Here is a 27329-nt window from a genome sequence, read left to right as displayed (position 1 = left end):
TCAGCTTCATTCAAGAGGTAGAACTGCATGTGAACTGAGAGAAATTGGATGTAGGCACCAAGAGCCGGTTCGCCCCACCTCTCCATCAGTCAGACATGGTTATTTGTTCATTTGTTCTTTTTTTTTGTTGTTGTTGTTGGCTTTTGTTTGTGCTTCATACGACAATTAATTTCCCCTGTGAGCTTGAAGCAGGAATTGATCAGGTTCAAGACAAGCCCTTCTCCCCCTCTCTGTGCCGTGTGACTGAGAGAAACAACACCATACATACCAGACTCACCCCTCCCAATCCCGAGACACAGATAATGTAAACACAAGCATGCAAGTACATACCAACACATGCACACAGATGTTATTGTTCTCTATAGATTAAGAAAAATCACAGTACCTCAAGACGGGAAGGAAAGAAAACATAATATTGACAAAAGACTTTTGTTGAGATTTTTTCTCTGTTTATGTCTTGTCTTTGTGAACAACCAACATGTTTGACTAACAACTTTATCTCTCTGTTTGGCTCTAGCCATGTCGGTTTGTGACCCATGCTGTGTGTCGGTTTCATCCAGTTTGTGTTGTGAGAAACAGTGGCTCATGGGGGCTGCTCCTGAGCTCAATGGGATATTTCACCCCAAATCACAAAATATGTATTTTCCCTCTAACCTGCAGTTCTATTTAGCAATTAAGATTGCTTTGGTGTGAGTTGACGAGATGTCTGCCTTCTCTCCAATGCCGTGGAACTATGGCAAAAGGCTTGTGGTGCTTAAAGCGCCAAAAAAAATACATTTAAAAAACTCAACAGTAATGTCTCTCTCCAGAAATCATGACTTGTTTACTCAAGATAATCCACAGACCTTGTTGTGAGCAGTTTCATGAAAGAACTATTTTCTTTCAACCAAACTAAACTAAACCCGCTAATCATATCACCGTGCAGAAAGAAGTGTACATATACTGCTAGCCAGTCCCTCCTGGTTTGGGCAGGCTGTGTTTGTGATTGTTGCAGCCTAAAATGTTTGATTTCATGGCAGTATGTCTTTAAAAATTATGATGCATGTTGCAGTGTTTATTTTTTTTTTTTTTCCAAAAAAATTTGCAGGGGGAAGTGAAAATCGCAAATCCTTTTGTGATGCCTCAGATTCGGAAAGCATTATTACAGCATTACAAATAATTCTGTGGGAAACACTGAATGCTCATGCATTCAGTGTTTCCCACAGAATTATTTGTGAGGGTTGGGGGGGGGGCAGCAACAGCTGATCACAGCCTACCTGTGAGAGGCTCTCCTGCTGCTCTCCCTGCCTGAAAAGCACAAGCTAACACAGCACAATGTGATCTTATCACTACCTGTCATATTTTGCCACTTGGGCAGAAGCCCCACATCCGACACTGAGCTGTTAATCTACACAGACACTGAAATGGCTAGACGCTGTCATTAAACCTGTAAATAACCGCTGGGCAACGTTAGCCAAGTGATGCTAACAGTTAGCCCTGTCACTGTTTGTGTGTGATTCAGAGTTCTGATCCCACAGCAGTAGTCTCATGATAAACGGAGAGAGAGAGGGAGAGAGAGGCTGAGCAAATCAATACACTGCGCACAGCTCTACAGTGAAATGAGATTTTACCTATTTTGATAACTCAAATCGAGTACAAGGTGTAGTTTAGTAGAAAGAAATTACTATATTAGTAATAGTATAATAGCTAGAGTTTTTCAAATGTATTTTTAGCACCTTGAGCACCACAAGCTGAGAGCCATCTAGCTCCATTTGAGAGACAGCAGACATCTCTCACACCAGCTTACACCAAATCAATCTGGACTGATAAGCAACATTACAGATAAGAGTTAAAATATGCATTATTGATTTGGGGGTGAACTGTCCCTTTAACCATCAGAGGCCAATTAGTCTATTTTTAGCTGAATGTATTTTTCTGATTTAATGGTCACAACATTACTCCTAATGTGGAGCACCAACAAATTAAAGTCTTCCAGTGCACACACAACCTAAAACCCAATAAAAAGCCATTACTTAAACCTGTGTATTTGTTTTAGCTTTGTTGTCTTACTTTGGGCATTAATTTGTGTTGTGTGGGTTTTTCCCATTTTGTTTTTTGGAATTTTGTTTCATGAACAGCCAGGTAATGAAGGCTGCATCTAACAATAATTTTCATCATCAATCAGTCTGCTTTTTCCTTTTCTAAATTAATCAGTTAAGTCATTTGCTCAGTGCGTCATTGTGTGTGTGTGTGTGTGTGTGTGTGTGAGTGGGTGAATAAGAGGCACAACATTACAAAGTTCTTTGTGCGTCAAGATAGAAAAGTGCTATTAATTAATTATTATGTACTTAATAATGACCCATCACAGTTTCCTAAGGTGACCTCTCAGCATGCTTGTTTTATCCAACCAACAGTCAGTTTACTGACACAAAAGATGTAGAATGCTCAAATTAATGGGTGAAGCTTGGCTTGTTCTAAAAAAGTACTTGACAGTTGTTTTGATTGATCAATTGTTTGAGCTCTTTTCAATTTGTCTTTTTTTTTTTTTTTTTTCAACTCTTCACCAGAGATAAACCAGGCTGAGATTTGTCTGTGCGTGTTTCCTGTGTGAGGACATAAATAAATATCAACAGAAACCTTTTGTTGTACCTGAAAAGCTGTGTGCTGTACCCGATGCCTGGCTTGCTACACCGAGTCTGTCAACCATATAAAATATCTACCTTTTCTTCTCCACTTCCCTAACCCCTGGCCCACCCCCTGAAAAAAACAACCCATACCTTTCCTTATCAGGAGGTGGCAGTGGGCGAGCGCAGCAGGGGCGGGCGGCTGCTGGAGGAGCCTAAAATGATGCTGTTCCGGAGCAACACTTTCAGCCTCCAGGTGTCCATCCAGGACGTCCCACAGTTACTCTGGAGCATCAAGCCTTTCACCACCTGCCAGGTAGGCAGTTTACAACTGTGACTTGGTGTCATTTAGCACAAAAGAATTCAAGCAGCCAGCAAGTTTACTGTATGTGCATCTCACTTACTCACTAATGTATACCGAGCTCCGCTTTCTCAGGGTCACAGAGGGACGCTGTGCACCTTCATCTTCTCAGCATCCTCTGTTCCTCTATTAGAACTCTCTCCTCTACCAGTTTTCTCACTTGGTCACATCAAAGCCAAAGGACAGCAGCAAGGGCACAGCAGGAGATCACTAAAGCGAGCTATCTCACCCACACACACACCCTTACAAAATTAATTATGACCGCCAGGCAGGCACACACACAATACACACACACACACATACACACTCACACATCTCCCAGTTATCTTCCTGGGGGTCTACATGCTGCATGTTCTGCTCTGCCCTGTGATGTTTATCCCACCAGTGACATCCTATTAGTAGAATTAGCCCACCATAGTACATCCAGAATACCAACAAGGTATTCTTGGAGAGGGGAGAGCTGCTGTGTGAGGGTCCTACGGGGAAGATGACTGTAGACTTTCATTCAGAACACCACTCTTGTCTAAAGGAGGTTTTTACAAGTAGCCATCCTCCTGTCTGATGGATGTGAAGAGAGGATGATTCATCCGTAAAACAGTGTTTTTGACCTGTTCTCACTGCGCCACTGTCTGGGTCACACAGTAGTTAGTAATGGAAGTCGAAATTGGCCTTTTAGATCCCATTTACTCCGAAGCTCTGTTACTTTTGGTTTTTCAGCTGCCACTTTTCTGGGGAAATGCAGTGCAAACTGGGTAAATTAAGGCATCTCTGTCCTAATTCCATGATGACATTACAGTTCCTGATCTAACAGATTGGCATTTGCAAGCATATTCAAGGCATATAATCAGAATTAGGAAAAGAAAACATAACAAGCCAACTAAGTGCAAAAAAAAAAGGCCTGGAAAGTCTGAATTTAACGATGTGGCCTGTGCGTTTAGTAAAAAAAAATCTCCAGAGGATGATTTTATGTCATTACATAGACTATTTCTGCTAATGATGTGGGCTCGGGTCTGTAATATTTATTGACCCAGTGATTGCATGTAAGACTAGCCGCACTGTTGGTTATATGCAAAAGTTGAACAAAGTACGGTAACTTAATTATTTCTCCCAGGCAACAGTAAGAAACACAATGTATAATTTATTACATTTTACTGCACTAATGACTTCAGCTCCCTCAGATGCTAACGGGATACATTTTCATCCCTCGGGCTCTAAATGCCTGTTGGTGCTCTGTCTAACGGGTAAACCGCTTGATTAGGTAACATCATTGATTGTCTAAAGAGGCCACTCATTGAGTCCTAATTAATCATGTAAACAGCAAAGTGGGTGACAAAGCAGGACTCAAATAACTAACATCTTTGACTTAATGAGTTTGTTGTCCCCTCTGCCTAATCCTTTCCTCCCTGACCGCTGTCCGTCTGTCCCCACTCCACAGGAGTTCTCCTTTTCTCAGGTGTGGGCCAGTAACCAGCGTCCCCTGCAGTGTGCCTTCTCTTTGGAGCGATACAGCCACTCCTCCTCTCAGCTCTCCTGCAAGATCGGCATCCGACAGGTCAAAGGCGAGGAGCAGATACTCCAGGTGTATACATCTGTGGTGGAGGTGAGTGGCACTCGTGGAAACGGTGTCCTCGGCGCGCCGGGCAGTCAAGCGGCTTGTTAATAGGTTCTTTTATTACACTGAATAACTCTTGATTTGATTTAAGGCCTTGTTTAATGAGCCTCTCAGGGAGCTTTTCATGTATAGATTGCAAATTGTCTTGATAAGTCTTTGTCCTTGCCTTCATATTGAGAATTCCAGCTGCAGTATCAAAATCACCCTGACACCTCTTTCTTTTCTGATTTTTGCTTGCTGTTAGAATGAAAAGGGAGTAGTTCCCTTTTTCACACAGTCAGACTGTACCATCACCTCTCAGACAGGGTCAAGGGCCTTTAAAATCCCCCTGTCCATCCGTCAGCGGATCAGCGCCACCTTTGACACAGCTAACGCCAAGGGGAAGGACTGGCAGCTCTTGGCTCAAAAGCTCCACATAGACAGGTACCAGATGTTAAAGCGCGCTAAACCTGCATTCAGTGTCTCATTCTTTAAAGTACGCAGTTGTCATTTACCTCTTGCTAAGTCATGCATGTCTTACACAAGCTTAGGTATATGCATCATATATATGAATAGCTTTGTTCAGGTGTTATTACGGATCGATGAAAGGAAAGCAGGAATGCTGCATGTTCAGGTCTCTCCTCTGTGTAAACGTTGTTTCCCACTTTGAATACTATTTTTAATCTGGAATTTAGGCACCGTGTCAGCCCTAATCTCCCATCACCAACCAGCCTTCAGTTACACGCCACACTGCTGATTTCATTATAGATCTAGAAACACATGCACACCGAGGGAGAGAGGGAGAGAGAAGGAGAGAGAGAGAGAATGAGAGGGAGAGGGGAGAGATGTAAGGGCCAACTTTAGCACAGTCAGAATAACTGGAGAGAAGATGCCGTGTTTTGCAGTAATAAGATGGAAGGTCTGAGACCGCTGACAGGCCAGCCTCTGGCAAGAATATGTGTTCATGTTGGCACTCTTCATTAGCAGCATCTCTGCATGTGCTCCATCCTTCAACCCCCTGCTAAACTTTCCAGAGGTTGTGCCAGGTCAGTATTTGCGTAGGCTGCGGAGGATTTTAGTTGCATGGAATGGGGTGATCTCTATTTGTGCTTCAGAAGACAAGTCAATAATCAAGAGCTTATAGCCATGAAGACTCTTAGATCTGTGCAGTCAGCTCCATCGTGCAAAAAAAGTAGCTACTGAAAGTGAGTATTCTGTCTTTCTTTCAGTTGGAGAAACATGAGAGGGAAACGTTAAGTAAGGAACTGTGACAGAAACTATGTGATTAAGGAATTTCACTTAAACCAAGTCTGAAAACAAACATCTGTGACCGAGGAATGGGGAAAGGATTTCAGAGCTTTTTCAACCCAGTCGAACACACCAAGAAGCATGTAATGGGAATGTGTCTACCTAGTTAAGCATATTTCTGTAATTGTTTCTCTGTATGTGTGGGAGCATCATCATACTGAGGGAAAGTGGGATTGAAAGGAGAAGAGGGTAGAAGGCAACAAAGGAAATCCCATTGTAATGAAACAGTGCACTCTGTTGGATAGGCATTATAACAACAGCATGGGGTGGAAATCAATATCAGTGAAATGTTGCTTGGAGCTTGTTTTTTATGCAGTAAACCATGTGCTCATAATTAAGTTTCACTGTACCCATACTTTTGTTGACCTCAGACAAATCAGTTTACTTTTGACTTTTACTGACTGACTAATGGTCAGATATCTGTGTGGCAAGACAAGAAGTAAAACATTTGAAAAAGAAACCAAAATGTGCCTGTTTTTGCCATTTACAGGCTCAGTGTCTGACAACATTATGGAACAGATCCCTATAGAGATAGACCTTTTTGTTAAAGAGCAACATCCTTTTTTTTTAAAGTTAGATTGCAGCCTGTTTCACCGCTGCTGGCCACAGGGGCCACACTCAGTACTGGACCAGTTTCAGAAATTGATGTTCCCATTAGTCATTGAGGCACAACAACTTGGGAAAATAGGGTCCAGGGTGAAACTTACCAAACTTACCCTTTAAAGGGGCACTCCACCAGTTTTGTGCATGGTGTTCGGCTTTCTCGACACGAGGGGAAGGTCACGACTCAGCCCTTGAAAACAGTAGTATGTTTTCTGTTGCTCTTCTGTTTGAAAAAATAAATAATCCTGATGATGTCATAGTGATGTCTTGAGGGTTGTCTGGGCTTTGGCTTGAGACTTGAAATTTTAAAACAGCAAGCTTACATGACAAGTTTCGTTTAGTGGAGTCTGGAAGAAGTGTTTCTTCAGCAGGCAGGAAATGTCTAATGAAAGATGCTATTGACTTGTATTAAGGGAAATGTAGGATCTAGTGTTTCTGGAGTTTCACACATACTAGGGACTAAAAGTCAGGACAGTTTGGCCTTGGCCGGTTTAATGTTGGACATTCGTTTTTTTAATCTGTCTCTCGTGATTGTATTGAAGTGCAATACTACCTTTTAAAATGTCTTTGCATTGGCCTTCTCAGCATAATTAGTGCAAAGCAATCACTTCATTGCTGAACTGCTATTAACTGGCACTCTCACTTGTTCTCAGCAATTACACCTCTCCATGTGATCCCCACTCTAATATAATATTCAATTTTCCTTGGCCTGTAGGAACCTGTGCTACTTTGCATGTCAGGAGAGCCCATCGTCAGTGATTCTGAGTCTGTGGGAGGCACAGCACCAGGACACAGGGGACCTGGACTCTCTGGCCAGTGCCCTCGAAGAAATCGGTAAGGTCCAGTCCCCCAGGACCGCCACTCTTGGCTGCAACAGAGAAGAACGGGACTCAGAATTCACTAAACTTGGGTAGGGCGGGTCTACAACAGATCAAAATAATGATGAACCTTTACTGCATGAACACTGATGATCAGGTGTACTAGCTAACCTATGATGAGGAGGATGAGGAGGCGCAAAGAGGACAGCAGGGAAGCTCAGTTTTGGACTGTTACTAAAGGAACACCTCTGCTAAACCAAATAGCACATACAGACAGACGGGAATCAAGGAACAACCAAGAGAGAGAGAGAGAGAGGAGGAAATGAATGGGGAAGTGTCTGTGTTACTGAGAGGCACTGACAGGACATTTTAGAAAGGGATGTAAGAATCCCACACCCATTTTTGATTGAGAAATGTCAACTCCTGACAGGTTTGATAACCTGTATTCAAGGATTATGGATATCTGTGTGAGGAGGACTCTCCGCGTAGGATGGAGTGCGTTTTAGACAGACTGCCAGTCAGGCTGGTGTTGTGACCTTCCCAGGATTGGATGTGCTGGCACTTGCCCTCAAACAGTCTTCTGGGCTGTCAAAATGTTTAGTGTAATGTCATTATGTTGTCATTCATTTTCCAAGATCTATTAATGCTCCTTTTTCTTTTCTGCAGCGTGTCTCTAATGTTAGTGCTGGAGTTAAAGGAGAAAACTGAGGGAATATTGGATATTAATTTTGTCAGAACTTTAGTCGGAGACACTGTTCAGCATTTAGAAGGATGTGATGTCCACCTGCTAAAAGATGTAAGGCTGTATTAGAGATAACTCTTTGGATCACATGGAAAATAATCATTTTTAAACATCCACATGTAAAACACTTTCAACCCTACTTGCAGAACACGTTGTCAAAGCAAAGGCTGCAGAAGAGGGTAAGTTACCCCACTGATGATTTTCTGCTTATTCTGAAGGAAAATAAATGTCTCTCTGTGTGATAAGTGATTTCATACCAGACAGATAGTGGGAACATTACATACTCTGCAAAGTGCTGGCATTGGTTAACTGGTGTGTTCTTTCAAGACCCTCGCTCTAGGACTTCTTTTTTTATTTTTTTGACTTTTGAATTTTAAATTTTGACTTTTGAAGTGTGGCTTGATTTGAGCTGCCCTTTTTTGGGTCATCTGGATCACTCTTGGATATCATTATTTGGAGACAAGTAGCCAACTCTCACTCCCACTCCTCTGTCTTCTCTTCCCCTGGCAGAGTTGCTCCACCTGCCCCTAAACATGATAAAGTGATTTCGTGTTGAACTCTGTGTTGGCTCTCTCTTTTCACCTACTTAATGAATTCAGTTCTTGAAAGGGCCTGACGGCACAACATACTGTACGGTGGAGGAATCAGCTTCTGTGAACCTTTAAAACTTATGTTCAGCAAAGAGATGAAACATTTAGATACAAAATCAAATGTTCAGAAAGAAATTTAAGAACGACCGAAGCACTCTGCTGCTATTTTACCATATTGATATTGCATTGTTTAGCTTTTTTAAACTACACCAAAAGCCAAGTCACAAGGTGGTCACCTGTGAAAGAGGCTTCTTGTCAGTTCAAAATCTTAGTATCTGATTAAATTAGTGGCCTTTTTTTTAAAAAAAACTGTTAAGTTAGTGAAATAAGCATTCGCCAAGAGTTAGATGAGAAGATGGATACCACTGTTTGTCTACAGTAGTTATGAAGCTACAGCCAGGAGTTAGCTCAGCTTGGCACTAGTGCTGGAAGCAGGGGGAAACAGCTAGTCAGGTGTTGGTTCTATTAAAGGAGCAGTGTGCAGGATTCTTAGGATTTAGCATCACCTCAGCGGTGGTGACTGCAAATTGCAACCAGCTGACACTTCTCCCATGTGCCAGGCATGAGCTCCCAGTTACGATTCCTTCAGTATTTATTATTCAGCAGGTATTTAATGGGAGCCAAATTATCTGGAGAGGTCTCCTCCTCTCCAAACAAACAGACCCGGTGATCTAAACCAACAAAAACATTAAATAAAGCAGGTTTATGTTAAAAATCAGTGTTCACGTTGTTGGTTCACAGAAGAGCTGCTAATTACAATGGCCAATGCGAAAACATGAATCGCCCTAAGATAAAAACAACAGTTAGCAGTTTAACGTGGGTTAGGTGTAGTAGAGCTTTGATTCTCTGTGGCCCACTGGGTGTGGGCCAGGGCAGGCTGTAATTTCTGAAAAATTCACCCATTTTGATTTGGGTCAGGTTCTCTTCAATTTTCTGGTATGTGTTTGTTTGTTTGTTCTGCAGTTTTGTTGTTGTTTTGTTTTTTATTCTTAAAATGCAAACCTTACATTCTGTGTTATGTCAGGTATCACATATAGGCTGTGTCGTCATCAACCCATCCAGACCCCGCCTCTCGTTAATGAGGAGAAATGTTATTCAATCTTTAAGTTTACTTATGACAGTTTTTCGACTGTGCTGACCATTCAGTGAGAGACAAATGTCTGTTCCCACACTGAAGAGACTTTAGTTGACTTCAGCTTGTAATAAATGTTTTAATATTTAAAAATTAAACATTACAGGGAGATTTGTGGTTTTTAATCAGGCTTGGGCCCAAAAACTGCTGCCCTGGCTTGGGCTCGTGTCAGTTTTGACAGAAAATTCCCTGTAGGGTCAGACCCGATCACAGCTCTAATGCGTAGGACTGTTTCTTGGTTGGGTGCATTGACTTTCCCCTGTTTCCAGTCTTTATGCCAAGCTAAGCTAAGCAGACAGATTTGAAAGTGGTATCATCTTCTCTTCGAACTTTTTGCAAGGAAATGAATAAGATCATTTCCCAAAATGGCAAAGAATACCTTTAATTTGATAAGACTCCCAGTTTTATTTTCGAACTCCCAAAGAAGGATGCAGATTCAAGCGTGCTCATGCTAGCTCTACAGTGGAAAAGAAAATTCCTCTTGATTTATGTATTTATGGAAATATTCTGAGATATCTAACTACAGAGATATGTATGTCCTTCGATAGTCTGAGGTCCTGATAATCTGTTTTCACTGAACCGTGACTGCCAAATGATCAAACTGGAAATAATGCAAACATGTAGTCTATCTGCAAGCCATCTATATGGATCAGAGAACACCACATGTGCAGACAAACTTCTATGAGGAGGGACTGATTCTTCACTATCAGCTGAAAAGGTCACTGCATAAAAAGGCCAAAGCTTGGAATACATTTAAACCTGGAAGAAACCGACTCACATGGAGGCCACTTAAAGCACTGACTCAGGCAGCAGGATCTAATGCATGTAAGATACAGGAAACAACCCAGTGAAGTCCATTCTTTGTATTTAAAAATACACCAGTGATTTTAATTTTTTATGCATTAAAGCTTAATTTTCTGCTGATTGACTAATAGATGAATAACCTAATCATTACAGCTCTATTAGTAACCATATAAATGACAGTCCAACCTTCAGGGTCTCTACTTTACAGTGCAGTAGTTTTTAATTTGTTTCAGTCAGACAGACAATCCAAGATTATTGTTATCACTATCCTGACTGAAGACAAGCCTCACAGTAATCTAATATCTATAATCTTTAGTAGTAGTGGAGTCGGTTATTCTCATGCACTGTTCGTACGTATACCTACAAAAAGTAATGCACCAGAGTTTGTATATAACCCAAATAATCTTGAGCCAGTAACTCATAATGCCTAATGCGCTGTGGAGAGTAAAGCAGTAAACAATATAAGAGTGAAAATGTGTGTCGAAGGCAGGTTGGGGTGGTGGAATAGTCAAACCAACACAGGACTTTCCCCAGGAGACTGGTGTTTGTTTCCCATGTGAAACCAAGTAAACTTTGAGGTAATTTAAGGTGTGTTGTCACAGACCATGAGTCTTCTCCAAAACTTAACCTTCTTAACTTTATTTTCCTAAACCTAACTTTAATAACTTTGCTTTCCTATCCCTAACCCACGTAACTATACTTCCCTAAACCTAACTTAAGTAAGTTTACTTCTTTAAACCTAACCTCAGTAACTTTACTTTCCTACACCTAACCCATGGAGTTTTACTTCTGTGTAACTTTATATTAAGCATGTAACATGATGATGCCCAACCATGATTCTTTTCCTAAACCAAACCTAACCGTTCATGGGGCATTAATTCATAAGATGCCACATGAACCACTGTACAAGGATATGTTGACCAGAGTGCTTGGCCTCTGGGCTGTAAGAGCTATCTAGCATACTGTCAGCTGCTTAAAGCAACTTTTGATTGACTGAAATCCTGTTTTTAATTACTCTTATAAGCACTGAAATTATTTAGATTGGTTTGTCCTTATCTAATCAGATGAACTATAGAGTTTCATGAGCAGAATAATTGTTGAGATTTTCCAAGTATAAACCACATTAATATGGACCCTTTGTAATGTAAGTGAGCCTCCAGATTTAAAGGAAATTCCACATTTTGAAGTGATTTGTCAAAGTTACATGAAACTAATGACACTTATGCTGTGACCACACTCTTATCCTCAATAAAGGGTACCAGCATGTATCTTTGTTACTCCCATACTTAATACTACGTTGACTCTTTTATTGCAGTTGGATTATTCAAATACTTGTTTCTTCCTTCTGGGATCAACATCTTCTTTCCAGTAACATATGGTCATGGATTTTCTGCTAACTTCCAGCATGCTGACAACTGTGGATGAATGTCTCCCATAGTGCCACCTGGAAGAGCAATCTTACCTGTTCAAAGCTGGGACCTCCTGCAGAGCTGCAGCATTGGTTAATGGCGACAAACGTGCTCTTCTTGGAAAAAAGATTATTTCTATAGCCGCTCTCAAAAGAGGAAACAATCATTCGATTTGAGAGACCGTTTCCTGAGCTATTACCCACAACATGTCCCACTGATGTATCATCACTGTAAGAGCTGACTCCTCCAGAATCAGGAGTTGACCTTTCTGCTGAAGCACAGAAAATGTCCCACATCCTCCAGGAGGCCCTGTGTGATAAATCATTTATGGTAAACTCAGATTTTATCCACTTTTTTTCATCGTATTTACAGATGTATCACAGCTTGGGATGGGATCAGTCAGATCTCCTTGGATCAAAGGAAACAGGATGTGACACTCCATTCCAGCTGTGTAGAGAGACCTTTAGTGCAGGTACTAGAGTCACAAAAAAGCCAGCAGAAGCATAAAGAGAGGACAGTAGGGTACACAAAAAATGTATATATGTAGGCAGCAGTTCCTCCATCCTGTACATTTCAGGAAAATATCAAGACTCCACCAACAACTTAAAAAATACTGGAATTATTCCATTACACAGCCAGCTTGAAAAAGGAAATTTGTCCTGACAACCACCCTGTTCCAAAGCTGATGGTCTACTGAGCAACCAAGCTACTAGTTGTATTTAAAGAACTGGACCGTGAGACTTGATGGAAATGTTGTCCTGTAGAGAAGGGACACAGCCAAGGACGCACCACATTATTACATTAGGAGACCTTTTTACACATCATTACTTTAGTCATCTCTGCACGTCTGAGTGTTATCAGTGTAACACTTAACTCCCTAATTTTCAGTGATTTCCAGTCAGGGACGGAACCACACCTCGCTATGCAGATCTATAACAGGCGGTGACAACGTTCTGATTTATGCCACCTCGTAAAAATTTTATGGACGCTGCTGGAGTGAAGATTACTTTGGACTTTGTATCTGGAAATCTTTTTGGCAGAGGGCCTTAAAACTTCACTGGAATTGACTTTTTTGTCTCAAGGCTTGGACAACATGGTGTTATGCTGCCAAATCTCACTTAAGTTTTTTGTTCCCAGTGCATCGAATCAAAACCTCACACACCTACCTTGAGCTTTTTTTCAAACCCAGATTTTTTTCACCTACTTTGCTGTATCAAGCTCCCCCATCTGTCATATACAAACATGGACATAATAAAATACATGCAAAACTAAAAAGAAAACAGATAAGCTTTATATGTGTTGTGCACCGTAAAAAAATCACACAGTTTTCTAACTAATTGTGCCTCTCCATGTGGGTTCGGTGTCATCTGAGAGTCTGACCAGAATGTCTTTTTATTCTCACCATAACAAAGAAACTAGTATGTTAATATGCAAGCTGTATTGTTCATTGCCATGCACAATACCCACCTTGTATACACTGCAGAGGTGTTTCCTGAGAATGCTGAAGCATTTAAACCTGTTATCGCCGATGCCAGGAACTTACAGCGACGACAAGCTGACTAAAAACGATCTGACCATCTGTCACCTGAGGACGCTCAGTGTGTCCGTCAGTGTCCTTTACATAAACTCAATGACTCAGAGAGCGTGTGCGTGTGCGTGTGAGTGTGAGTGCGTGGAGGAAAGTTGTGTGTAACTTTTAAAAAGCTGTATTATGTGTCCTTGGAAAATCCAGCCTACAGTTAGTGCTACTATTTCAGCTTATTCAGAAGTGTGATGTAATGTGTTTTTCTCACAGCCTACTATCTTAAGATCTGCATTGCTTTGGAGAAAATAGAAAACAATGCTAACTTGAGTAAAAGTATATCAATTCATCAAATGTGGTGAAAGTTTAATTCAAAACTTTATTACTTTTTTTTTTTTTTTTGGTTGTTGTTTATATTTCTCTGCTTTTCTTTCCAGGACAAAATCTACTGCCTTTTAAATCTTATTCTCATATCACTCTATTTATCAGATGAAACTGCTGGAAATGTCAAAAAAAAATATATTATTTTATTCTTCAAATGGTTATGTATCCAGTGCAATGCATTTATATATGTTTGATTTGAAACATCTCAATACATTCTCTGTACTCAAGATTTGATTTGCGTGCTATAAGAATGTTTATATTAAAGGTGAAAGGTGTGACAGTCATACTGCTTATCACCAGTGATGTTCCCTTATGGCCAAGTTCTTCTTTTTTTTCTTTTCCTTTTTCAAAGATTTGCAATTTTGAAACTGTATATACTGTATTGTGTTGAAATAAATATGCAGTGAAAGCATAGGATTCCTTGTTTATCTGTGGTTTATAGATAAAGTGAGAAATGGGTGTAACAAGGCTTGGTTTTCACTAATTCTGGCCAGCTTTTGGGGAAAGAGACTTAAACTTCCTCTAACATGTATTTTATGAAAGGACCGCTCACAGTTTCATAAACTTCCATGTTGAAGATTTTAGTTCTTAAATGTAGTGAGGCATTTATTGACTAAAGAACAAGACTAAGAGTCTAAAGCTATGTTAAAGCAGCTCTGTGAGACTGTGCTTCATAACACACAATACTTGATCATACTGCAGATCTATGAGAACTGCATGCATATGTATAAACTGAATTATCTAAACAATTATATTGACTGCAGGACCTACAAAACAAAAGCACACAAACTCAAATAAAAATACATATTTTATCTGTATCTATATTTCTATTGGCTTCTAGCAGGAAAAACAATGTCCAAATGATTTTCTTTTGGAGTTACAATCTGACACGTTAAAGGAACAGTTCACCCCCAAATCAAAGAGATTGTTCGGTTACATTGTAACCTTTGTTCTCTGAGTAAGGGGATTATCTCCCCACCCAGTAGTTATTACTATGGGAATTATCCCCATCTGGGGTAATCGACGTGAAAAATGAATAATCTTTGGGTGGGGAGATAAATTGTTACGTTAGAGAAATATATTTATCTCTTGCCTGTAGTGCTATTCATCACTTAAGATTGTTTTGGTGCAAGTTGTCGAGTGTTCAGCCGTAGAGATGTCTGCCTTCTCTCCAATGCAATGGAACTAGATGGCACTGGTCTTGTGGTGCTCAAAGTGCCACAAAAAATAAATTAATAAATAAATAAAATTAAAAACTTAACAGCAATATCGCTTTACCTTGTTGTGAGCAGTTTCATGTAGAAACTATTTTTCTACCAAATTACACCCACCAACATATTACCACAGAGGGAACGTGTGCATCTACTGCTAGCTACAACTCAGCCCAGGAGGACGTCATTAATGTTTACATCTGTCAAGAGAACGAGCCTCCCGTCAATGCGTAGATGCACACTTCCTTCTGTGCTGTGATACAGTTGGCAGGTGTAGCTCAGTGCAAAGAAAATCATTCCTCCATGAAACTTCTCACAACAAGGTCTGTGGATTATCTTGAGTAAAAATGTTATGATTTCAGCAAAGAAAAAAATTGCAGTCAAGTTTTTCAAATGTATTTTTGTTATGCCTTGAACACCACAGGCTGACTGCCATCTAGACATCTCTACAGCTGATATCTCCAACACTTGGCAACTCACACCAAAACATTCTAAATTGATAAATAGCACTAAATAAATAGCACGCAAGAGGAAAAATATTTAGTTTTGATTTTGGGATGAGCTGTCTCTTTAAAGATGGAACACACAGGACAGTACAGCACTAACCACATGAGAGTTCTCATATTCCACTCTTAATTCTGGTCTTATATTGTGTTATGGTAATGCTTGACAAAAGTGTCAAATAGCAAGTGCTCCTAATGAGGTATTTCAAGTGTTTCTTTTACTGCAGTAACGAAGGTCACTTCTACAACAAATCAACACTAACACTCACAGGTTGAGCTGTGAGCAACACCAAGGATTTGATTAAAAAACTACACTTGTTTCCTCCTGTGAGATGCAGATTTCCACTCTACTAATAATTAGTCTCTTAAAATAATTAATGCATGAAAATGTGACACTTGTTAACCTATTAATGTTATTTTGGCATCAAAACTACTACTATATATTTTAAATAATGATCATACTGATGTTGTGTTATGACTTATAATTCCTTGCAGTACACTCACATAGCTCCTGGAGCAGTGTTTTGGTTAAACCAGCAGGTAATGCATGCACTGTCTGTGGACCACAATGAGGATGTGATACTGACCTCACTGTGATGTATTAAATTAAGTACAATATCACATGAACAGTTAGATGAACTGAAAAAAACATAGAGTTTCATGTGCTGTCTGTTTATCTGCATGTATAAATCAGAATATATAATGAAGATAGAGCCGTTTGATTTTATTCAACTGACAGTGCCAATTAAACTCCAATCCAAACAGCAGATGGCACTGTATGCTTTCTTCTTATGAGGGGTTATCTTGTCTTAGCATGTACTGGCTGCCTGTGTGTGAGCATGTGCACACACACCCACACACACACACATGCAACTGTAGGTTGTTTCCATGACATGAGGCAGTCTCGCAGGCTTGCATGTGTGCCCCTTCACAGCGTGGGTAGGGTCTAGTCAGGCCTGGCACTCAGCAGCCAGCTACACCCTGTCTGACAACGCCACATGCAGCTCAGCACTCACCCACGAGGCTGCAGGGGCTGCAACATTCCCATTCCATTTCGATTACAGTGTGCAGCACAATCGTCATTTTGTCACAGCAGATTTTAATTGATGTGGTTTTCATTATACTTAGCCCTTTCCCACAGTAGAGCATGAATACTTTAGTTAATGTTTATCTGTTCTACCTGCTCTAGTTTAGTACTTTCACTCAGCCGTGCAAACCAGCCGGATGTCATCCGTCCCAGGCAGGCTGCAGGCTCTCCCAGCAGGCCTCTCTCTTCCCCTCCAGACGCTACACACACATCCCTGGCACAACCAGAGCCCTCTCACCCCTTCTAATACGCCCCACCCCGCTCGCCCCTGGACAACTGCTCTGACTCAAACGGATTAAAGATGACTCTCTTCTCTCACTTTTTTTTCACCCTCTCTCTCTCTTGACTTCTCTTTTCTTTCCATGCCGGATGAAAGGCCTCCCAGACACCCACTCCATGCACATACCATTCAGGCCAGGACACACAGGAAGTCTATGTGCTGCGCGGAGAGGAGGGGGAGGAGGAGGAGGAGGAGGAGGAGGAGGAGGATGAGGAGGAGGAGGAGGAGGAGGGGGATAGCGGGGTGGGAAGTGGCAAAGGAAAGGAGGGAGGGCGCTCAGTACAGAGGGAGAAGGGGGGGGGGGGGGGGTGAAGAGAGGAGGAGGAGGAGGAGGGGGAGAGGGGGCCTAAATGCAAGTCATGTGAAGCTCATGAGAACTAACCTACAAAAGTTGGAATCTTGTTTTCCTCTCAACAACTCTTTACTCTGACTCTTTTGTTTCCTCTCTCTTGTCTTCATACTGTTCATCTTAAATCTGTTTCTTTCCTGTTACCGTGGCAACTTTATCTTCATCTTTATATCTTCCAAATCAGAATGTGATGCAGTCGACAAAAATAAAATACATCTCTGTGCTGATGATTGGTTATGTAGCTCACAAACACTAATTTAGTAAGGCAATAAATCTTGTTTGCACACTACTGACAGTAAATGTGCTGCAATAATTGCTGGCCACTTTCTCGTATAAACTTTGGATGCAGCAAAGTCAAGTTACTGACACCAGTTAGTTAAATTCCATACAGTTGTTTGGAATATTTTTTTTTTTTAAGAGGCGCCATGCCATTTAGTTATGAGATTAGCTTCAGCCCGAATTTGCTGGAACTGTGAATAATTGCATCACGTGGAATGGAGCGTTCAGTGCATTTGTTACTCTTACAGGGTGCATTGCTTCAGTGTGTGTGTGTGTGTGTGTGTGTGTGAGTGTGTGTGAGTGGGCGGGTGGGCGACTGCAGCCCCAGCTCTCAGGGAACGGCGTCACATCGCATGCTTTGAATTACTGTACTTTCGCGGCTGGTAGACAGTCTGCTGCCAACTGTCTCTCAGTGGATCAGACAGCTAACATCAGCACTGTGGGTTCTGCCACGAGTCCTCCTTTAATTCCCACTCACTGTCTTTTTCCAACACACTTTCTCTATTTTGGATTTCTTTCACCACCATCTCTCACTTTCTAGCCTATCCATTACACACACTCACATATGCAAACATTGCTCGCTGTCTCTATTTTTAATCATCTGCACTCACTCAAACTTATCTGTCTTTATTATTTATTCACACCATTTTCTCTGCTCAATCACAGAGTATATACAAGAAAAAACAGACACTGACACCCACACACATTCCTGTATGCAGCTCACACAAACACACAGATTTGTCAGTGTGTTTACACAGTTCACCAGGCAGCTAATCTTTATGGCACTGCTGACTGAAGCCTGTCTTTTGTCGGAAAAGGCTTTAAAAAAACACAGTCAGGTGACTAATCAGGCCACATTACAACAGCTCCATCGCTGCCTTAAACAGCCCGGCCCCTCCTGTGAATCCTGCCCAGGTGGTGCCAGGGAAAGTACTGATGACATCACCGCAAAGGTCTCAACAAAGACAAGCATTCCTCACTCAATCGTAATCTGCTGTGTTAATATGTAGCCCGACTTCAACCAGACAAAACCAGTCAAGAAGCTTTTCTCTCACGCCTCTCGCTCCCTGCCTCAGCCTCACTTTTGACCCTTTTTTTCTAACTCACAAACACCTTCAGGGCTTTGATACGAATCCTGCGACTGTGCGAGTTAGGAAGTGTGAGCTGATTTGACAATAAGACACTTGACAATGTATTTCCAGTATATTTTGCCAGGAACTCCCACACTGTTTGTCTTCTGCTTTTGTCAAATGACTTTAGGAACTTCTCTTGACATGAGCTGAATTTTTTCCATTGGTACTAAGAGGTCATTGTTTGAAAGATACACAAAGGTACTCTTCAAACATTCTCTATTCTTTATTCTTTTCATACAGAAAAATCAACTAATTTCAAGGATTTCCTGGAATTGTGACACTTTTTATGTTAGTGCAGAAGTCTGCCTTATTCAGTCATTTTTCAGTTCAACTCATTTTTTCCATTCACTTGAAAGAATTTAGCCCTGCTTCAGCAAACCTAGTTTGTGAAGGCAAGTGTGAGACTTGTTACAGTGGGGTTTTTTGCAGTGTATATAAGAAAGAACTCAAAGTAACCATAGAGCTGCTGTACACCTTTAGTTCTGTTAAAATGTATTCCCTCCCTCTTGTATTAAACCTTAAATAACCAAAGGGCCTTCCAAACCAACAACGATAACTATAGCAATAAGGATGTGAGCATCCACGCTGATGACAATCTGTAAACAGTCACACAAAGCATGTGCTGCATGCTCCAGTTATGATGGCCTGTAAATTTGGATGGATTCTGATGGGCTGTCAGTGTTTCTATCATTTGTTAAATTGCTCTGAAACTGATCCCAATATTGCCTGGGTCTAGACCTTCATATCCAATGACTCCACAGAGTTGACTGATTCATTTGGCATCATGAGATAAAACAGCGGTTTCTTGGTTGAAATACAATCGATCCAATCAGCACCCCAGGGGGACGATTAGCCAATCACCGCCACGGGCGGGACAAACGCTATTGTCAAGCTGTTGTCTAGAGTGGTCATGCTGTGCACTTGCCTGGGTCCAGACCCTTGAAATGGCCCACTCCACCAAGTTGACTGACTGCATAGATGGCATGCTTTCTCAATATTGCTTGACAATTTTACTTCCATCTGCATCAGTTTCTAACAAGGACATTAGATTCAGGCAACCACATTGATCTCTAGTAATTATTTGGGGAAATCGAACCCCCCTCCCCCAAGGGAATCGTTAAAAATGGGCGCAATGTTAGACTGAAGATGGAAACGATGTGTGTGTGTGTGTGTGTGTGTGTGTAAGTGAGTTTACAATTCTGTCTGATATCCCAACAATTATGTTCACTGTTTCTCCATTATAATTGTGGTATGGATTCTGCCATCCACTTCAGTTGGCTGATTTTTCAAATGTAGCACTGATGTATTATTATCCTGTAAGTTGTTATGACAAGCCTGTTAGCAAATATTTGTCTATTTTACACATCCAACAGATATGGGGTAACATTAGGAATTATTAGAATATGACTTGTTTATGGCCATCTGGCAAATGTTAGTCAAACATTCAGTCCCTTTTAGCTCTGATTTTGGTCAGGGGCATACTAGTACTTGAGCTACTATATTGTGTGTGCTGTGTGTTCTATGTTTATTTGCTTATTGCTAACTTGTTTTTCTTCTTCTTGATTGGTGCAGAGCAGATGGATACAAAACTAATGACATCCCATCAGCCATAGCTGAACCTTAAATGTAGTGCTAATTAGCAAATGTTTGCATGTTAACATGCTTAACTAACATGGTGAATATGGTAAACAAATAAATCCATGATTATACCCTTTAAACATAAAGATGTTAGTAATGAGGCAGCTGTGGCTTAGGAGATACATGGGGTGTCCGCTAGTCGGAAAATTTGAGGTCCCATAACTGGCCCCAATCTGCATGTCCAAGGATCCTTGGGCAAGACTCTGAATCCCAAGGTGTGTGAGGGCATGTGAATGGTTAACTGTGTAGCAGGTGGTACCTTATTTGGTGGCTTTGGCCACCAGTGTCTGAATGTGTGAGTGTGTGTGAATGGGGTAATGTGACATGTAGTGTAAAAAAGCACTCTGAGTGGTCTGAAGACCTGCAAGACGCTATACAAGTGCATTTACCACTTAAAAGTAAAGGCAGTAAAAATACCCCAAAAACGCCTAGGGCCCATAGGGTTAACATGCTAATGTTAGTATTTAGCTCAAAGCATTGTTGTACCTATACACCCTCAGAGAGCTGCTAGCATAGGTCTCTTAGGTCTTGTTTTTCACAGAAAACAGCTGCATGTGACAGCTGAAAATGACGTTGGTTAGAGAGTGAAGCAAAAAAGCCGTAACAACCAAAACAATGAGCTGAAAAAAACTAAAACGCTCCACGGAGATGAGGAGAACTGAGGAGTTGAGTGATAATCCCCTGTGGGTTTCTCACTACAAGCGACCCTGTTCACGTACAAGTACTCCGTTGTTAGTAGATAAGTTTAGTCCATTTGTTGGAGTTATACAAAAGCCCAGACACACCAAACCGACTTTAGAGAACTAGGCAATTAAGCCCCCCCAGCGTTGCGTTGAGAGGAAGTAACTCTTCATACCAGCAAAACAGAAACAGGAAAACCATCTTTATAGTAGTTAGCCAGTTAGCACATTAACAACAAAATCTAATGTTGAAATAACAAAGCATAATTACCATGCCCCAACGAACAATAAGACACACCATCAAGAAACATTCCTGCTAAAGAGCTCATGGCTGAAGAAAAATTATCTTACCTTATGTAACAAGTTTGTTTTGGTCTCACTCCCTCTTGAATTTAACTCTTTGTTTACTTTCCTCACCTCCGTTTCTCCTCTCATGCTCTGAGCTGAACTGCCAATCATAATAATTTCCAGGGGTGGGCTGGCCATAGGGAGGTTCGGGAGTATTCCTGAACGGCCGGTCTGTTCCAGGCCGAACCGGCCGGTGGTAGGAACGTTTTTTTTACCCCATAAAACGCAGCCGCGGTTGACCGCAGCAGCCTGCCCTTGCAGCCGCAGGTGGCACAGAGTGGAAGGTCAGACTGGGTCAATCCAATATTTTGCATATTAAGGGGAGATACGAGCGGCCCCTCCCAATTTGAGCTGATCCTTGTTTCTACTGAAATGTGATTGGCTCAGTTGCTCTGTCATTAAACTGTTGTCTTCCTGTTAGAAAAAAAGCAAAAAAAAGAAAGAGGAGCGGGGTAAATTAGCAGACGCATAGTGCGTCCAAATTCACACCTGTTCTTCTCTATGGATTTTCTCCATGACCGTGCGTCATAGCGAGAAGCCACGCATATCACGTGAAACAGCGTAACGGCAGCTTTCCGACAAGACCACTTGTTGGTAGTCCACAGTTTTCACAGCGAAAAAAATGATAAAGTTACAATAAAATGATGTATAACCGAGCTTTCATACAGCTCTGCACACACATTATTCTTGGATGGATTACTCACGAATGCAGGCTCACACAGAAATGCCACGCATATCACATGAAAGCGCAGGAGCAGAGCTTTCCAGTGATACCACACACATCATTGTGCTGTCATCCCATCACGCTATAAATCCAGATTAATTGTCTACAAAATAAAAACCTGACGAATTTCTTTACAACCCATTATACAGATCTTGTTATCAGTCACTTCATATAATGAGGAATATCGTATCTTACCATGTCTTAGGCTTGCGTGTGTTTCTCCCTGTCTATCCACATTTGTAGTCCGGCTTTCAAGATGCAAATATCTCCATATTGTCCAGTTGACACTCCATCAAACTTTGTATGGCAAGACCAGCCACTTCACCTTTGCACACCCAGACAACTATAGCCTAATTATGCATGCTGACAGGGCTGTAGTCACCATATACATTGAGGGGGACAGGCCCCCCCAAAATCTGATTAGCCCAGATTGTTCTGAAAAAAAAACAAGATATAGCATGTGTATGTAGCCTTTATAATGACTGTGATATGAGCTTAAAAGTAAAGGCAGTAAAAATACCCAAAAAAGGCCTAGGGCCCATGGAGTTAATATCATTAGATTGTTTTTATACTGCAAATAAAGTATTTGTGTTAAAATTACGGTTCCACTTGTGTCTGTCGTGCGATCTGAAAAAAGGCCTCTGCAAACCAAGCTCCCAGGCTGAATTTTAACCCCAGCCCGCCCCTGGTGATTTCATTTACCAACAGGCTCTGCCATCACCATCGGCAACTCAACATGCTGAATCAGCCAAAAAAAAAAAAAAAAAAAAAAAAAGGGCGTCAGGGGCCACTGAGGGGCAATGGTGCGGGACACACCCCAGTGACTACATACGCTCACTTAAGGCCCAACACTGACTGATGGCCAACTGTCAGCTTGGTGTGTCAGGGCCTAAAACCTAACCACTCAACCAAAGAAGGCAATGAGTAGCTACTAGCCAGTCAGAGGGGGAGTAGAACAGGTTATGCCTTTGCCATTGTGGGAAAAAGAAATTAGTTAATACTGCAGGATAGCTGAGGTAGATGTCTAAAACAGTCTACATGTTAAACTGTCCTTGGGCAACATACTGAACCCCACATTGCATGTGAATGGTTATCGCTCCAGATGAGCAGGCGGCACGTTGTATGGGAGCCTCTGTCACCAGTGTATAAATGTGTGTGTGAATGGGTGAATGCTGGCTTGTGCTGTAAAGCACAGTGACTCACTGACACTAGAAAAGCTCTATTTAAATGTAATCCATTTACCATTTACATGTTGTGTTTTCACCTAAGTTGTGTGTCTGTATATGTGGGAAGAAGAAGCGAAGAAGCGCACTGGATGAGTTTCATGCTTCAATCCTCCACACAGACAACAGAAACATAAACAATATCATCAACTTCTGTGTCAGGCTACAGCCCCTCATCTCAGCTCAACATTCACACTGCGACCTTTCACCTTTGACTGTAAACAGGCTGTTCTGACCCTCAAGCTGTTGTTGTTGTTATTGTTGAGAGCTTTCACAGAAACTCTTGTGCAGAGGAGGGCAATCATATTAGCCCCTTTTACAAATATGGCAGATACTAGGAGCATAAATGCCCCAGATGAATTATAAACAAAGTTGAATGTCCCCCGTGTCTTATCCCACAAAGATGCTGAGGTGATGTGGGGCCGTTGTCCCTGTCATGTCCCTGCTGTTAAAAGAATGTGGACCAGTTTTTACACAAGCTCTTGTCTAGATTTCTGTTATAAATACAGGCTTAATGTCACTGCTATGCATTTTTTTTTTTAAATTTCCTAACAAAATCAAATCAAACCAAATTATGGGAAGCACGCAACAGTCAGACTGCTGAAAAATAAGGGACTATTTTTGTGTTTCTGTTGGTAAAAATAACTAACTCAGAAAATGGCTTTAAGGCTTACGTCTTACATTTAGTTTTTCAGCTCTTTGTCGTCGTCTTTTTTTTCACCTTCCTAAACAGCAAGCGAGACAATACCCAGCAGGCGTCACAAGATAAGTTACTAACGCTCCGGAAGGTTTCCCTTCCCTTTATTTTCTCTGCCTTTTCCTCCGCAGGTCACTTCTTTGAAAAAACTCTCCAACTCACCATCTGCTGCACACACACCTATTGTACGTACACAAATATACAAACACACACACGGCCATCACACTGCTCCCACACAGGATATGCAAATCATCCTGAGCAACTAACTTCCTTTATCAGTAAAGTCAAACATTCTCTTTCAAAATGCAAATGATGAATTGTAGAATTTTCAGTGATATTTGTTATTGCACATGTCTACTACGTGAACTAATCAACCCAGTGGCCATAAATACGGACTTGCTCAGGATAAGCCTGCAAATAACTCAATCATACACTTCCTGTTTTTGAGCACGTAGTCGGTGACCTCAGGAGGAGGAGCACAGGATGTGCTCCAAGTGGAAGATACAGAGATTTCCTAGATAGCTTTAATTGGGACACATGTTTAACTTTGGCAGGAGGAGATGGGATGCATCTGTTGTTGAACTGGATGTTGTGTTGTTTGTTCCAGAAATGATGAAATGAGTGGGTGTAGAGCCTGATCGCCTTCTTCCAATGCAAACAACATAACATCTTTTATATTTGTATTATTTGCTACTTTTTTTTTTTTTTTGTAGCTCCAAACAAGCACACACAATACACAACTTATTTTCGTCTCCCCCTTTTTCCTCTTTTGGAGTCTAAGGTCTGATTACCTTCAGCAGTTCACTGTGAGTAAACAACATAGTCGTGTGAGAACTGTCACGTCAGTATTTTTCTCAGATATTTAGCTGGGCAACGAGGTCAGCTCTTATTTTTAGATACTCCATAAAAACCAGAATCTCGGCTGTGACCAGATCCCACAATTTTCATCACTTCATTTTCATCCTTTTGCAATACTAACTGTTGCACTGATTATAGTAACTTGACCTTCCTTATTGTCCCTACCCCCTCAGTATCGTGACATTGGTCACAAGATATTTAACTAACCATCATAATGTTTCATAATGACAGTGCTTTTATAGAGCGGTGAATGAGAAGTGAGACATATGCCAGACAGCCTTTACTCTAAATGTGTCCAGATATTGCACAATCCCTCTTTCATCACACCACTGTCTGACTAAGTGGCAGGCCTACTATTTATTTATACTAGTTGTTTGGCTCTGCTTGTTTATTTGTTTATTTGTTTTGGTAATTATCCTGGCATGGGCCAGTGTAGGTTTGCCCAAATATCTTCCGCTTTCTCGTCCCTAGACAGACCGGCTTCAGACCCACTTTAGATAAGATTTTGTCAGCAGGAACCACATTTAAGAGGATGTTTGTTGTTTGATATAGTCCAAGTACAAACAGAGGAATAATGTTATGGTGTCATTAAATAGTGGTTGACTTCCTCTATATATACTGCAGAATTCTTAAGTTTGAAAGCTAAGTTGTTCCACTTCTCACTGTGTTAATCTTAAGTAAGTGGGAAAAAAGTAAAATTAAAACGCTCCTCAGCAGGATTAGACCTATAATGTGTCTCCCCTTGAGGATCCACTGGCCTGAAGTGTGTATTTGTGCCAAATGCCACACTTTGGGATCATTCATTCACTGGCGCTTATCACACGAGTTAGTTATTACTAGTAAGTTACACATTAGATAGGATAGTTAATTGCTAAAGTGAGTTAGTCACAAGTAGATCAAAGCATGAGATGACCCATGTGAGTTTTACGCCTGTTTCACTTTATATAAATCAGTGCTGCATATTTCACGCCACAGAAATAATACTGTAACGAAACAAAAAACATTTCAGTTTTGCATTGAAAACCAGTGGTGTAAAGTAACTAAGTGCATTCCTTGCTAATTTAAAAGGGTAAATTAAGCTTTTTATTTTTCTCAACCAATTAGAAGTTGTAGAGAGTACTACATATGATATTTGATATTAATTTCAAACATGTAAAAAAAGACATGAACATACAAATGAGCAGACAGAAAGAAATAAAGTAATATTTACAAATAATGAAAAGCATAATGTTAAAGCAATTCTCAATGTAAAGTTACTTTCATTTACACATTTGAAAAGGAGTTGGAGGAAGTATAAACTTATTAAATCCCAACCCTTCTCCATTAGTCATCGAGTGAAATGAAATGAAATGAAATGATCTTATGTAGATAAACCTATACCTTCAACTTTTCTAAATATACAATTTTTATTCCCATTTAACTTTTTCACTCAAAAAGAACGTTAAATGCAGTTGTGGACAGTAACTATGTACATATACTCAAGTACTTGTACTTGAGTACTGAACTAGTGTGTAGGTTTTAAGGGGAAAATACTGGCAGAAATGGAATATAATGTAAGAAGTATGTTTTCTTTCATGTATAATCACCTGTAAATAAGAATCGTAGTGTTTTTGTTTCCTTAAAATGAGCCGTTTGTATCTACATAAGGAGCCGGTCCTCGTCTATGGAGATCACCATGTTGCAGTGCCATATTTCTACAGTAGCCCAGAAAGGACATATCAAACACTGGCTCTATAGGGCCATTCATGTTTTTGCATTTTTGCGTCAGCCATCATAGTTAGCAACCCTCCATGATGAGTGTTGGAATAATACTGATTTTTAATGAGTAACTTCTTTACTCAGTGTTTTTACCACTAAGTCTGTTTGTTTTGGAGAGGTGGACACCTCTGCAGAAAATTCATCTCCTAGTTACAACCTCCCGAACGTCTGAATCTTAAGTTATCCAAGAACAAAGGTGAGCACAGATGCCAAACAGCATCAGAGAAACATTGATTTGTAACCTGAAACTGCTTTATTAGGTGTTTTTACTGGTTTTAATCACCTGTTCTGTTTGTTTTGGAGAGGAAGAGACCTCTGTGGATAATTCAGCTCCTGTCAAAACCCTCCTGAACAATAAACACTGAAAGAAATCTAACAAGGAGAAGTTTCAGCCGGTTGCAATAAGCAATCCTCATGGCAAGAAGCCACTAAATCCCCCTTAATTTTACACAGTGGACCTTCAAGTAAAAATTTTGAGGTACTTGTACTTCACTTAAGTATTTCTATTTTCTGCTACTTTATACATTTACTTAATCACAATTCAGGGACACATGTACTTTTTACTTTACTACATTTATTTACTAACTGAGATGCAAAATGATGTGGTATAAATGTTGCATGACAGCCTGTGTTATACTGCCGAGAAGAATATGAATGTCCTTTTCTTTTTCCCTTATTTTTATTGTCTTTTAAT

The 27329-nt window shown here is 40.8% G+C and overlaps 1 protein-coding gene across 1 annotated transcript in view; it reads left to right on the top strand.

Moving 5' to 3' along the window:
* The window catches only part of LOC117269567 (netrin receptor UNC5D-like), a 245045-nt gene extending 236462 nt beyond the window's left edge, over positions 1 to 8583 (top strand). The window contains exons 15-18 of the mRNA XM_033646670.2: positions 2770 to 2919; positions 4400 to 4564; positions 4821 to 4999; positions 7182 to 8583. Coding sequence (XP_033502561.1) covers positions 2770 to 2919; positions 4400 to 4564; positions 4821 to 4999; positions 7182 to 7380 — 693 coding nt within the window. The 3' untranslated portion in view covers positions 7381 to 8583. The remainder of the gene's footprint in view (positions 1 to 2769; positions 2920 to 4399; positions 4565 to 4820; positions 5000 to 7181) is intronic.
* The last annotated feature ends 18746 nt before the right edge of the window (positions 8584 to 27329 follow it).

The sequence above is a fragment of the Epinephelus lanceolatus genome, chromosome 19, assembly GCF_041903045.1.
Source record: "Epinephelus lanceolatus isolate andai-2023 chromosome 19, ASM4190304v1, whole genome shotgun sequence".
In the NCBI taxonomy this organism is placed as follows: Eukaryota; Metazoa; Chordata; class Actinopteri; order Perciformes; family Serranidae; genus Epinephelus; species Epinephelus lanceolatus.
Note: the sequence above shows the minus strand (reverse complement) of the source record. Positions and strands in the feature narration are given on the sequence as shown.